At 36.7% G+C, this 13120-nt stretch overlaps 1 protein-coding gene across 7 annotated transcripts in view; it reads left to right on the forward strand.

The window, feature by feature from the left end:
- MTMR8 (myotubularin related protein 8) overlaps nt 1-12223 on the forward strand; it is a 121499-nt gene extending 109276 nt beyond the window's left edge. For 5 of the 7 annotated variants that reach the window (XM_026451944.1, XM_026451943.1, XM_026451946.1 and 2 more), the window contains 3 exons: nt 7051-7177; nt 9077-9597; nt 12081-12223. In XM_026451944.1, coding sequence (XP_026307729.1) covers nt 7051-7177; nt 9077-9597; nt 12081-12090 — 658 coding nt within the window. In that variant the 3' untranslated portion in view covers nt 12091-12223. Of the gene's footprint in view, nt 1-7050; nt 7178-9076; nt 12027-12080 lie in introns of those variants that run through there. The other 2 variants (XM_023198436.2, XM_023198435.2) reach the window with 1 other exon arrangement.
- Nucleotides 12224-13120: the final 897 nt, after the last annotated feature.

A 13120-nucleotide genomic window follows, 5' to 3' on the forward strand; every position in this document is an offset into this window, starting at 1 on the left:
ATTGTATGGGAGTCTAAGTCTCTTTGTAAGTCTCTAAGGACTTGCTTTATGAATCTGGGTGCTCCTGTATTGGGTGCATATATATTTAGGATAGTTAGCTCTTCCTGTTGAATCGATCCCTTTACCATTATGTAATGGCCTTCTTTGTCTCTTTTGATCTTTGATGGTTTAAAGTCTGTTTTATCAGAGGCTAGGATTGCAACCCCTGCTTTTTTTTGTTCTCCATTTGCTTGGTAGATCTTTCTCCATCCCTTTATTTTGAGCCTATGTATGTCTCTTCATGTGAGATAGGTCTCCTGAATACAGCAGACTGATGGGTCTTGACTCTTTATCCAGTTTGCCAGTCTGTGTCTTTTAATTGGAGCATTTAGTCCATTTACATTTAAGGTTAATATTGTTATGTGTGAACTTGATCCTGCCATTATGATATTAACTGGTTATTTTGCTCGTTAGTTGATGCAGTTATTTGAGCCACAATGATACTCCTCGAGAAGAACAACATCAAGACACATGATCGTCAGATTCACCAAGGTTGAAATGAGGGAAAAAATTTTAAGGGAGAGAAGGGTCGGGTTACCCACAAAGGGAAGCCCATCAGGCTAACAGCGGATCTCTCTGCAGAAACCCTACAAGCCAGAAGAGAGTGGGGGCCAATATTCAACATTCTTAAAGAATTTTCAACCCAGAGTCTCATATCCAGCCAAACTAAGTTTCATAAGTGAAGGAGAAATAAACTCCTTTACACACAAGCAAATGCTGAGAGATTTTGTCACCACCAGGCCTCCCCTGCAAGAGCTCCTGAAAGAAGCACTAAACATGGAAAGGAACAACCAGTACCAGCCACTGCATAAACATGCCAAATGGTAAAGACCATCGACACTATGAAGAAATCACATCAACTGACAGGCAAAATAACCAGCTAACATTGTAATGACAGGATCAAATTCACACATAATAATATTAATCTTAAAGTAAATGGACTAAATGCCCCAATTAAAAGACACAGACTGGCAAATTGGATAAAGAGTCAAGAGCCATTGGTGTGCTGTATTCAGGAGACCCATCTCACATGCAGAGACACACATAGGCTCAAAATAAAGGAATGGAGGAATATATACCAAGCAAATGGAAAGCAAAAAATAAAAATTAAAAAAAAAAAAAAAGCAGGGGTTGCAATCCTAGTCTTAAAACAACAAAGGTCAAAAAAGAAGACAAAGAAGGGCATTACATGATGGTAAAGGGATCAATGCAATAAGAAGAACTAACTATCCTAAATATATATGCACCCAATACAGGAGCACTTAGATTCATAAAGCAAGTTCTTAGAGACCTACAAAGAGACTTAGACTCCCATACAATAATAGCAGGAGACTTTAATACCCCACTGTCAATATTAGATGGATCAATGAGGCTTGAACTCAGCTCTAGACGAAGCCGACCTAATAGACATGTACAGAACTCTGCAACCCAAATCAACAGAATATACATTCTTCTCAGCATCACGTTGCACTTATTCTAAAATTGACCACATAATTGGAAGTAAAACACTCCTCAGCAAATGCAGAGAATGGAAATCATAACCGACAGTGTCTCAGACCACTGGGCTATCAATTTAGAACTCAGGATTAAGAAACTCACTCAAAACGGCACAACTACATGGAAACTGAACAACCTGCTCCTGAATGACTACTGGGTAATTAATGAAATTAAGGCAAAAATAAATAAGTTATTTGAAACCAATGAGAATGAAGACACAACGTACCAGAATCTCTGGGACACAGCTAAACCTGCCTTTAGAGGGAAATTTGTAGCACTAAATGCCCACAGGAGAAAGCAGGAAAGATCTAAAATCACCACCCTAACATCACAATTAAAAGTACTAGAGAAGCAAAGCAAACAAATTCTGGCAGAAGACAAGAACTAAGATCAGATCAGAACTGAAGGAGATAGAGACATGAAAAACCCTTCAAAAAAATTACTGAGTCCAGGAGCTGGTTTTTTTAAAAAAATCAACAAAATAGATAGACCACTAGCCAGACTAATAAAGAAGAAAAGAGAGAAGAATCAAATAGACACGATTTAAAAAGCATTAATTCTTTAAATATTTGGGAGAATTCTTCAGTGAAGCCTCTAGCCATGGGCTTTTCTTTGCTGGGAGGTTTTTGATTCCTGATTCAATTTCTTTACTCAATATTAGTCTGTTCAGTTTTTGTGATTCAGTCTTGGTAGATTGTATGTTTCTAGGGATTTATCCATTTATTCTAGGTTATCCAGTTTAATGGTACATTGTTGTCTTTATGATCTTTTAAATTTTTGTTACATCAGTTGTAATGTCTCCTTTTTCATTTCTGATTTTATTTATTTCTTTGTCTAGCTAAAGTTTTATCAATTTTGGAATTTTTTTTCCAAAAAATAAACACCTCTTTGTTTGTTTGTTTGTTTGTTTGTTTTACAGAGACTCACTCTGCTGGCCTGGCTGCAGACTGGACAAGGCTCAAGCAGTCCTCCAAACTCAGCTCCTAAGTTGCTGGGACTACAAGCATGTGCTATTTTCTAAATTTTTTTGTAGAGATGGAGTTTCTCTGTGTAGTCCAGGCTGTTCTTGAACTCCTGGCCTCAGACAGTTCTCCTGCCTTGGCCTCCCAAGGTGGTGGGATTATAAGAGTAAGCCACGGCATCTGGCCTCACCTCTTAGCTTCTTTGATTTTGTATTCACTATTTCATTTATTTCTTCTCTAGTCTTTATTATTCCTTCCTCCACTACTTTTGGGCTAGTTTGTTCTTTTCCTAGTTCCTGAGATATAAAGTTAGGTTTTTCATTTTAGATCTTTCTTCTTTTTTAGTATCACTATAAATTATCACTATAATTTATCACTATAAATTTCTCTTTTCATTAATATTTTTAATTGGCCAGTCATAATTGTATATATTTCAGGTGTACAGTGTGATGTTTTGATATATTAATAAAAAGAGGAATGATTAAATCAAGCTAATTAACATATCCATCACCTCATTTAGCCATCATTTTTTGTGGTGAGACAGTTGAAATTTACTCTCTTCTCTTCAATTTTGAAATATACAATACATTATTGTCAACCATGGGTCACCATGCTGGGCAGAAGACCTCAAAAACTCATTCCTTTTATCTAACTGCATCTTTCTACCCTTTGGCCAACATCTCCCCATTCTCTCCTATCTCAACCTCTGATAACCACAATTTTACTCTCTGTTTCTATGAGTTTGATTGTTCTAGATTCCACGTATAAGTGAGAACATAGTTTTTGTCTTTCTGTGTCTGGCTTATTTCACTTACATAGTGTCCTCCAGTTACATTTATGTTGTCACAAATGACAGCATTTATTTCTTTTTTAAGGTAGAATAGTATTCCATTATGTATATATATCACATTTTCTTTATTCAGTCATCTATTGATGGACTCTTAGGTTGAGTCCATATCTTGACTCTTGTGAATAATGCCAGAATGAACATGAGAGTGCAGATATTTCTTCAAAATACTGATTTCAGTTCCTCTACCCAGAAGTGGGATTGCTGGATCATATGGTACTTCTATTTTTAATTTTTTGTCAAACCTCCATACCGTTTTCTGTAATAGCTGTGCTAATAAATTTCCTTCTTAGTACTGCCTTTGTTGCATCCTACATGTTTTGGTATGTTGTGGTTTTGTTTGTTTCAAGATAATTTCCAATTTCCCTTTTGATTTCTTCTTTGACCCATTGGTCGTTTAAGAGTGTATTTTTTTAATTTCCATATATTTTTTAACTCTCCAGGTTTCCTTTATGCTATTGATTTCTAGTTTCATTCCATTGTGAACAGAAAAAAATACTTGGTACGATTTTAATCTTCTTAAATTTGATAAGCTCTTTTATGACCTAACATGTGATCTATCTTGAAGAATGTTACATGTACTTTTGAAAAGAATGTGTATTGTACTGTTATTGGGTTGAATATTCTGTATATCTGTTAGGTCCATTTGTTCCATAGAGTTGTTCAAGTCTGCTATTTGTTTTTTGATTTCTTTCTCTGATTATTCTATCCATAATTGAAAGTAGAGTATCGAAGTAATCTATTACTGTATTTCTGTCTGTTTCTCCCATCAGTTCCATCAGTGTTTACTTTACATATTTAGGTACTCTGATGTTGAATGCATATATATTTATAATTGCTGTATTTTCCTGGTATATTGATTCTTCCATAATTATATAAAATTCTTCATTGTCTCAGTGACATTTTTTGACTTAAAGTTCATTTTGTCTGATATTACTATTGCCACACCTGCTTTTTTTCTTTTTCTAAGTTACAATTTGCATGGAATATCTTTTTTTAATCCCTTAACTTTCATTCTATGTGTGCCCTTAAATCTAAAGTGAGTCTCTTATAGACAGCATATAATAGGATGTTTTTCTTAAACTATTCAGTCTTTCTGTGTATTTTTATTGAGGAGTTTAATCTATGAATATATTTCAAGTAATTATTGATAGGGGATGATTTACTGTTGCCATTTTGTTCATTGTTTTCTGTTTTCCTTGTAGGGATTTTGTTGTTGTTCTTCTTTTCATTTCTTGCTCTCTTCCTTTATGTTTTGTTTGTTTGTTTGTTTAGTTTTTATATTAGTATGCTTTGATTCGTTTCACTTATTTTTTTTTTTTTTTCTTGTAACTTCTGTAGGTATTTCCTTTGTAGCTACCATGGGGCTTACATAAAATATCTAACAGTCTAACACTCTTGTCTTAAGTAGGTAACAACTTAACTTTAATTATGCACACATTACACGTTTTCTTCTTCTCCCTTTATGTTATTCATGTCAAAGTTTACATCTATTTATATTGTATATTCATTAGCATACTTTATAATTATGTTAATACTTTTTTAAAACTTTATACTACAATTAAAAGTGATTTACCCACAACCATTACAGTAATATAGTATTCTTTATTAGTTTATATACTTACCTTCACCAACAACTTTTATACTTTTTTGTGCTACTGTGTTGCTATTTAGCATTCTTTCATTTTTGTTTTCATTTTCATTTCCCTTTCAATCTAAAGAGAAGACTTCCCTTTAGATTTCCTGTAAGGCAGGTCTAGTGGTAATGAACTCCCTTAGCTTTTGTTTGTCTGGGAAAGTCATGATGTCTCTTTCGTTTTTGAAGAACAGTTTTGCTACATATATCATTATTGGTTCATAGTTTTAGTTTTCCTTCAGCTCTTTGAATATATTATCCCACTCTCTACTCTCTTCTGACCTGAAAGTTTTTTTTGCTGAGATGTCTGCTGATGGTCCTAATGGATTTTCCTGCATATGACAAGTTGGTTTTATCTTACTGCTTTCAAAATTCTCTCTGTCTTTGACTTTTGACAATTTGATTATCATATGTCTCAGTGTGGATTTCTTTAGATTCATCGTATTTGGGTCATTTTGGCTTCCTTGATCTGGATGTCCATTTCCTTCCCCAGATTTAGAGAGTTTTCAGTCATTATTTCTTTAGATAAGATTTCTAGTCCTTCCTATCTTCTCTTGGGACTCCCATAATGCATATATTGGTCTGCTAATTAATGGTGTCCCATAGGTCGCTTAAGCTATTTTATTTTATTTTTTTTATTCTTTTTGCTTTGTGTCCCTCTGACTGGATAATGACAAATAATCTGTGTTTGAGTCTGCTTAGTCTTTTTTCTGCTTGCTCTAGTCTGTTGTTGAACTCTATTGGATTCTTTACTTCAGTTATTGTATTCTTCAGCTTTAAGACATCTGCCTATTCTTTTACATTTTCTGTCTCTTTGTTGAAATTTTCACTTTGTTTGTGGATTGTTCTCCTGAGCTTGTTGAGATTTTCCATGATGGATACTTTGAGTTCTATGTCGGGTCATTCATATATTTTCATTAGAGTCAGTTTCTGGAGTTTTAGCTTGTTTCTTTGTTCAGATTGTGTTACCCTTTTTCTCCACATTAGAAGAATCCACTGTCACTCCCAGTCATATGAATTGGCCTTGTACAGGAGAAGACATTAACCAGCTAACCAAGCCAGAGCTTCTGTGGGCCTTTCAACCCATTGTCCTAGTTTAAACTGCTGTCTTTGTTATTAGTGTCCCCCAGGCATCCAGAGTATGTCCAGTTTCATCAGTGCTCCTAGACAGGTGTCACAAAAGCCATTCCCTTGGTAGATCCTGGAGAATTTAGAATGCTGGGTGCATGTTCCAACTTTTCCCCTTCCCAGGGAGAAGCTGGGAACTGGGATTTTCCCCCTACCCTGTGTTGAGCCAGGTACAGGAGCTGTGGTACATGCCTACAGGCTAGTTGAAACTGCCATTTTCTTCTCTGTAGCCCTCAGGATACTATCACATGCCAGACCCTTTCAACTCTTTGAAATAGGTGAGAAAGAAGCCGGTCTTTCAGGTGGCACCTGGAGAAGTTGGGATGTTAGATGTGCATTCTGGCTTCTTCCATTCTGAGGTAGAAGCTGGGAATGGGGGTTTCCTCCTGATCCTATGGCACTGTGCTGGGAGTAGGGATTATGATGAGTGTATGTTTCTGCTTTTTCTACAGATGTTTTATTTACAATCTGGTTGGTTTCATACTTATCCAGGGTGCAGAAGCCTCTCCATGAGTTGCTGGATTTCTCATAAAGGGAATTGATCCTTGTGTTGCAATTAAATTAGTGTATCCATTAGGGGAAGGAGAGTCCAGGGCTTCCTATTCTGCCATCTTGGTGATGTCACTCCTCTCCCTTATTATTTCATAAAACTACATGTGAGTCTATAATTATCTCAAAGTAAAAGCATAATTTGATTGTTTAAAAGAACCTCAAGTTTGCTGAAGTCTAAAGTGTCTCCTTCAGCTGAGATTTTTCTGCTGGTATCTTTACTCTTTCCAATTATGAGCATGTCCATTCTTTTTAATGTCATCAAATTACAGTACTCATGAGATCTTCCCACCTACTAGGCTAATATTTTCTTGGCACAAGGAAAACATTGGTAATCAATTACTCCAGCTAAACTAACCCACCCCCCCCCCCCCCCTTTTTGTCTATTTGAGGTTCTGGTGTGGGATGTATAACCGCTTTGACAAAGGGCTGCAGCCCAAGCAGAGTATACTAGAGAACCTCCTGGAAATTAAGAAACAGAGAGCAATGCTGGAGACAGATGTGCATGAACTAGAAAAGGTGAGGAGAAAAGTCCCAAAGAGAGATCTTCTTGCCCATTCTGGGTAGGTCCAGCCTGCTTGGAGTTGAATTGATACTTGTGGAAAGCTTCCTGACTGGCTTTTTTATACTCTTTGGCTTTTCATGTGTCCCGTGTCTACAAAGCTTTCAGCATAACTCCTTTTATGACTTCCCAAAATGTGGTAAATATGTCACTCAACTAGATAAACAAGTAAATTCGTTCTTTTTATCTCTTTTTGGATCTGGATGGAATGAGTAGGAGGAACAAGAGGGAATGACTGGGGAAATCACATAGCGTTTGTTATCCATCAAGAGAATAAGTATAGCATCTTGGTTATACTGATAAGAACAGTGCAATTGCTGTTTTCCAATTAAAAATCTTATAAAAGAAGGTTCTTATTTCCTTCCCATGTAGACTGCAAACTCAGCTTATTGAGTGACCATGTTGGATACTTGTTTTTTAATTACAGGTTATAGAGCTCAAAAATTATTTCTTGTTGATTTCATAAACTGAGCTGCTTATGAAATGTAGGGATCCCTAAGGGTTTGTTTGAAGGACAGGGGAAAGGTACCTCTTAGAAAAGAATTATTGGAAATGGTGTGCTATTTAGGAACTGGGTGTGAACCCACTTTAAGCCAGATAAGGCATAGCTTTTCTGCTTCCTGTAAATAAACAAATGTCATTTTATTGTGAAAATAAATGTGTTGTGATTACATCAGATCCCAAACTTTTTAATGTCCTCTTGGGAGGCAACAGCCAGTTACTTGGTTCCATTTTAAAAAAAGGTGGGAAGGCGGACTAAAGCATAACTTAAAATCGTAGGAAGCATGCATCCCCGAGAAGGCCCAGTCTTAAGTAGATTAGATGTAGTAGAGAAGCTTCTTCTTAGGGCTCCTCTTTTAGCTACTAGCAGATTCTTCCACAAGGCCCTCAGGGAAGGTGCCCTATTCTTGACCCAGCCCTCTCACTTATACCTGCCTGACTCCTGAGAGAGAATCAGATTCATTTCATGTAGACTCAGATCACTCTGGGAAGACTTCTTTTTGAAGTATGTATGTGCTTTTATGTATGTGTGTTATTAACTTTCTTTTTTTAATACAGAGCAGAAAAACAAAAATGGCTGATAGTATCACCCAGACAACCCTGTTTACTTTTTTAAAAAGACAATATAAGTGTAAAGTTAGAAAATACAGAAAAATAAGGTACAAAATGAAAATTTAAAAGACTCCCCCCACCACCTTCAGAAAAATGTATGCATTTTTCTGAAGAGAAGGTCCATAATTTTCATCAGATTTTCAATGGGGACTTATGACCCCAAAGAATCACTGTTGTAAAGTATCAGTGAATCATTATATTATCTCTGAAAGTGAAAATATCTGTTAGAGGTAGCATGAGGTAGATGACAGGTCATAGACTTTGGCGTTAGGTAGATACAGGGTCAGATCCCAGTTGTTTACTTCATACATGTGCGAATTTGGGTGACTTACTTAACTTCTCTGAGCCTCAGTTTCTTCATCTGTAAAATATAGCTAATTCCTAAACTAATAGGTTTATTATAAGGATAAAAGGAAATACTGTGCGTAAAGTGCCTAGCACATAGAAGTATTCAATAAATATTAGTGATCTATTCCCCTGCCCTCTCCCCATCCCATGAACAAAATTGCACTTATAAAAGAGGACTTTTATAGATATAAGACCTTTGAGATTCTTCAGTGGTAGGGCTTCTAAAGTACTATGGCATGTGATGAGGGAAAGATGTTGTAGGGGAGAGGGTGAGCAAAAGGTCATTTGCTACCATTATAAGTGACAGCAATAGGATCTCTGCAGCTCAAGGTGATGTTTGTCTAGTTTTTCTCCTGTTTCTAATTCTTCTTAACCCTTTCTTGCTCCTGAGGCAGAAACTAAAAGCCCGTGATGAGCCACCAGAAGAGATCTGTACCTGCACTCAATTAGGAAACTTATTATCCCAGCATCTGGGAAGTCCTTTGACCAATCCTCTTGGCTTTATGGGTATCGATGGAGACCTGAATACCTTGATGGAGAATGGCACCCTCTCCAGGGAAGGAGGCCTCCGAGCTCAGATGGATCAAGTAAAAAGCCAGTGTGCAGACCTCCACCATAACCATTGTGAGATTGTGAGCAGCCTTAGGGCCATAAATATCTCTGGGCATGCGGGCATCTCTGGAGGGACAGGCATCTCTGAGGCCATGGACATCTCTGGAGACATGAGCACCTTTGAGACTATGGGCTTCTCCGAAGACTTAGGAATCTGTGGGGCCATGGATATCTCTGAGACCACTGACATCTCTGGAAACATGGGTATTTCTGAGACCAGGGGTTTCTCTGGGGACATGGGCATCTTGGGGGACACAGGCATCTCCAAGGCCAGCACCAAGGAGGCAGACTACTCCAAGCATCAGTGAGTTTAGTTACTCATCTTCCATGCTAGGTATACCTACAGCAGCTACAATGATTCTTGTCCCAGAGAGGGCTATGCTGCTTTTCCAATTGGTTTAAGTAAGTGAAGCCAAGGCATCCCTCTCCCCACTTAAGTCTGGAAGGGAATTACTTTACTGATTAAGTGACCAATATGTTCATATTAAGCAGTACAGAGTGTAGGCAAGAGAAAGAATATGTTATTGTTCTAAAATGGGATTTAACTATAGAAATGTTGCCTCTCAGGTGAGACGCATATTAAGCTGGTTCTACTGTCTGTTTTCTTTAATGATCGACCGCCCCTATTTTCTATCCTGACTGCTGTAATGTGAGAGTGAAGTGGAAATATTGTCACAGTGGTCAATAATGACCCTTTTGAGGGTATGGAGAGATGGTATACAGCAGCTAACTGAATTGCAGAATATATTAAAAGAAAATCTTACTTTCAGGTATGCTTAGTCATGGGATATTAGCTAACATTATTGCCAATGGAGACATACAATGTTTTCCTGAGAAGGAAATCAAAATGATGCTTAATTGTTAGCATGAGTGCATGAGTGCTTAGTGGTTTGAAATATAGAAAGAAAGTTTTCTTAAGTTACAACACATGCTTTCTCCAACCCACACCCCAGCTAGGTCTTGTTATAATGCTTAGCCAATTCCCTTTTTCATAGATAGTCCATAGGTAAACTTGAATCCACTACAGTCTAAAATTATAAATTTCAAATTAATGGGGTTTGAATTAGTAACATTAATTGCATCAGTTCAGGAAGTAACTGAAAATCTCAGTGCTTCAGACTCAGACTGAGACATGGTCTGTGTGCCCATCTGGTTTTGTGGAAAATAGGATCCTTTTTAGGTCTTTTTATGAAGACAAATGGTTTTGCTTATCTAGATATCACATGAGGTTTGTGGATTTTTTAGACACAATTGGCACTACTTTTAAATCTGGTAGGTTTATCACCTTGTGCTAATGTACAGTTTTGAAAAAAGTCCATTCTGATAGCAGATCCAGATACTCCTGGAGAAAGGGATGTATTTTTATTTAAACACCAGTTTTTCTCCTAGGGGTTGATATACTTGATGGGTTTTTCATCTGTCCTATTGGATATTCAGTCATGATTTTGCTACTTCCACATACTGAGAGTAGGATAGGCCTCAGTCAGTTTGGGTCATGCTCTGTATATTCTCAGCAATTCCAGAACTCTTAATGCCAACAGAATCCAGGTCCTCACCCAAAATGTCTGTTCCAAATACTCTATATTTGGCTTAAGCTAAAAAATTAGATGACTTAAAGAGGCATCTCTTGATTATCACATCCAGTTGTGCACATAGAAATATCTAAAGGATTATGTCATTAGGTGCTTTTCTTTGAGAGAAAGAGGAACCTTTTAAGGGTTTAATTTAAATGTAGGAGAGGAGTGCCAGGATAGCTCGTTGATTTCTTATCCCTAGCTAAACTGTAGACCCAAAATATCCTCTTTAGTGGAAGAACTCTAAATCATCTTGGTTGTCTTTTTTTATATGTAAACAGGAGTCATTTTTCTATTTACTTCCTCTTGGTAAATTTTTAATTTTTTGTTTTTAAAGAACTCTTAATTTATCTGGGTCTTCCCCATTAATAAATAAAGGCCATATTTTACTTACATATTCTTGATAGCTACCTTGATCCTATAATTTTAAAGCATCAAGATGATTTCCTTTTTTTATCTCTCTGGTCCTCCTCTTTCCATGATTTAGTCCTTGCTTTATATAACCTAAGTCATCAGATATTGCCAGTTGTCATTTGACTTCTTTTGGAAAAAAAAAATGGGGTTTGTGCACACCATTTTGATCTGGAGGCTACATCTACTCCTGGCTTTGTGAAGGAAGTTGCCAAAAAGGATGATGGTACCAATCTGCCACCAGTGAGCCATTCTGGATCTTGCTCCCAGATCTTTCTCCCATATCTCAATCTGCATTTTGCAGTTTATTAGCATGATGTTCTGGATAGAGTGTGTTGAGTTTTCAGAGAAGAAAGTAAAAAGGTAAATGACAAGATGTAGTAGTTTTTGCAAATTCTATAAAAAACTAAAGAGTCTTGATTTATTCCTAAAGATCTGTACAGGTACAGTACATAGTACCTAACTTATTTCTTAGATCAAAAACAAAATTAATCAATAGTGAAAGGAAGGTCTTTTCAATATAATTCTAAACTAGAAGTAGTAAACCATAACTCTCATATTTCCAAAGGTGAAAACAGCATTTTTAAAAGACTGGATTATGTTGTTAATTATCTAAGGCCATGGGATTGATCTCAGTCTCAAAATCTGTGAGGTCAGTTTGTTTGGTCTTTGATATTTTTATTCCCCAACATACCACATTATTGCTTACATATAAAATATACAGAACGTAAAAAAAAAAAAAAAAAAACTGCATGAAAATCACCTATTTATTCTCAACACGAAACACCTTTTGGTTTTACAGTTGGCTTTAAACATCTGAGAAGATGGCAAGCATTCTTATACACCAGTAACAGACAAACAGAGAGCCAAATCATGAATGAATTTCCATTCACAATTGCTTCAAAGAGAATAAAATACCTAGGAATCCAACTTACAAGGGATGTAAAGGACCTCTTCAAGGAAAATTACAAACCACTGCTCAGTGAAATAAAAGAGGACACAAACAAATGGAAGAACATACCATGCTCATGGATAGGAAGAATCAATATCATGAAAATGGCCATACTGCCCAAGGTAATTTATAGATTCAATGCCATCCCCATCAAGCTACCAATGAGTTTCTTCACAGAATTGGAAAAAACTGCTTTAAAGTTCATATGGAACCAAAAAAGACCCCGCATTGCCAAGACAATCCTAAGTCAAAAGGACAAAGCTGGAGGCATCACACTACCTGACTTCAAACTATACTACAAGGCTACAGTAACCAAAACAGCATGGTACTGTTACCAAAACAGAGATATAGACCAATGGAACAGAACAGAGTCCTCAGAAATAATACCACACATCTACAGCCATCTGACCTTTGACAAACCTGAGAGAAACAAGAAATGGGGAAAGGATTCCCTATTTAATAAATGGTGCTGGGAAAATTGGCTAGCCATAAGTAGAAAGCTGAAACTGGATCCTTTCCTTACTCCTTATACGAAGACTAATTCAAGATGGATTAGAGACATAAATGTTAGACCTAATACCATAAAAACCCTAGAAGAAAACCTAGGTAGTACCATTCAGGACATAGGCATGGGCAAGGACTTCATGTCTAAGACACCAAAAGCAACGGCAGCAAAAGCCAAAATCGACAAATGGGATCTAATTAAACTAAAGAGCTTCTGCACAGCAAAAGAAAGTACCAACAGAGTGAACAGGCAACCTACAGAATGGGAGAAAATTTTTGCAATCTACTTATCTGACAAAGGGCTAATATCCAGAACCTACAAAGAACTCAAACAAATTTACAAGAAAAAAACAAACAACCCCATCAAAAAGTGGGCAAAGGATATG

Source organism: Piliocolobus tephrosceles, chromosome 12, assembly GCF_002776525.5.
Source record: "Piliocolobus tephrosceles isolate RC106 chromosome 12, ASM277652v3, whole genome shotgun sequence".
NCBI lineage: Eukaryota > Metazoa > Chordata > Mammalia > Primates > Cercopithecidae > Piliocolobus > Piliocolobus tephrosceles.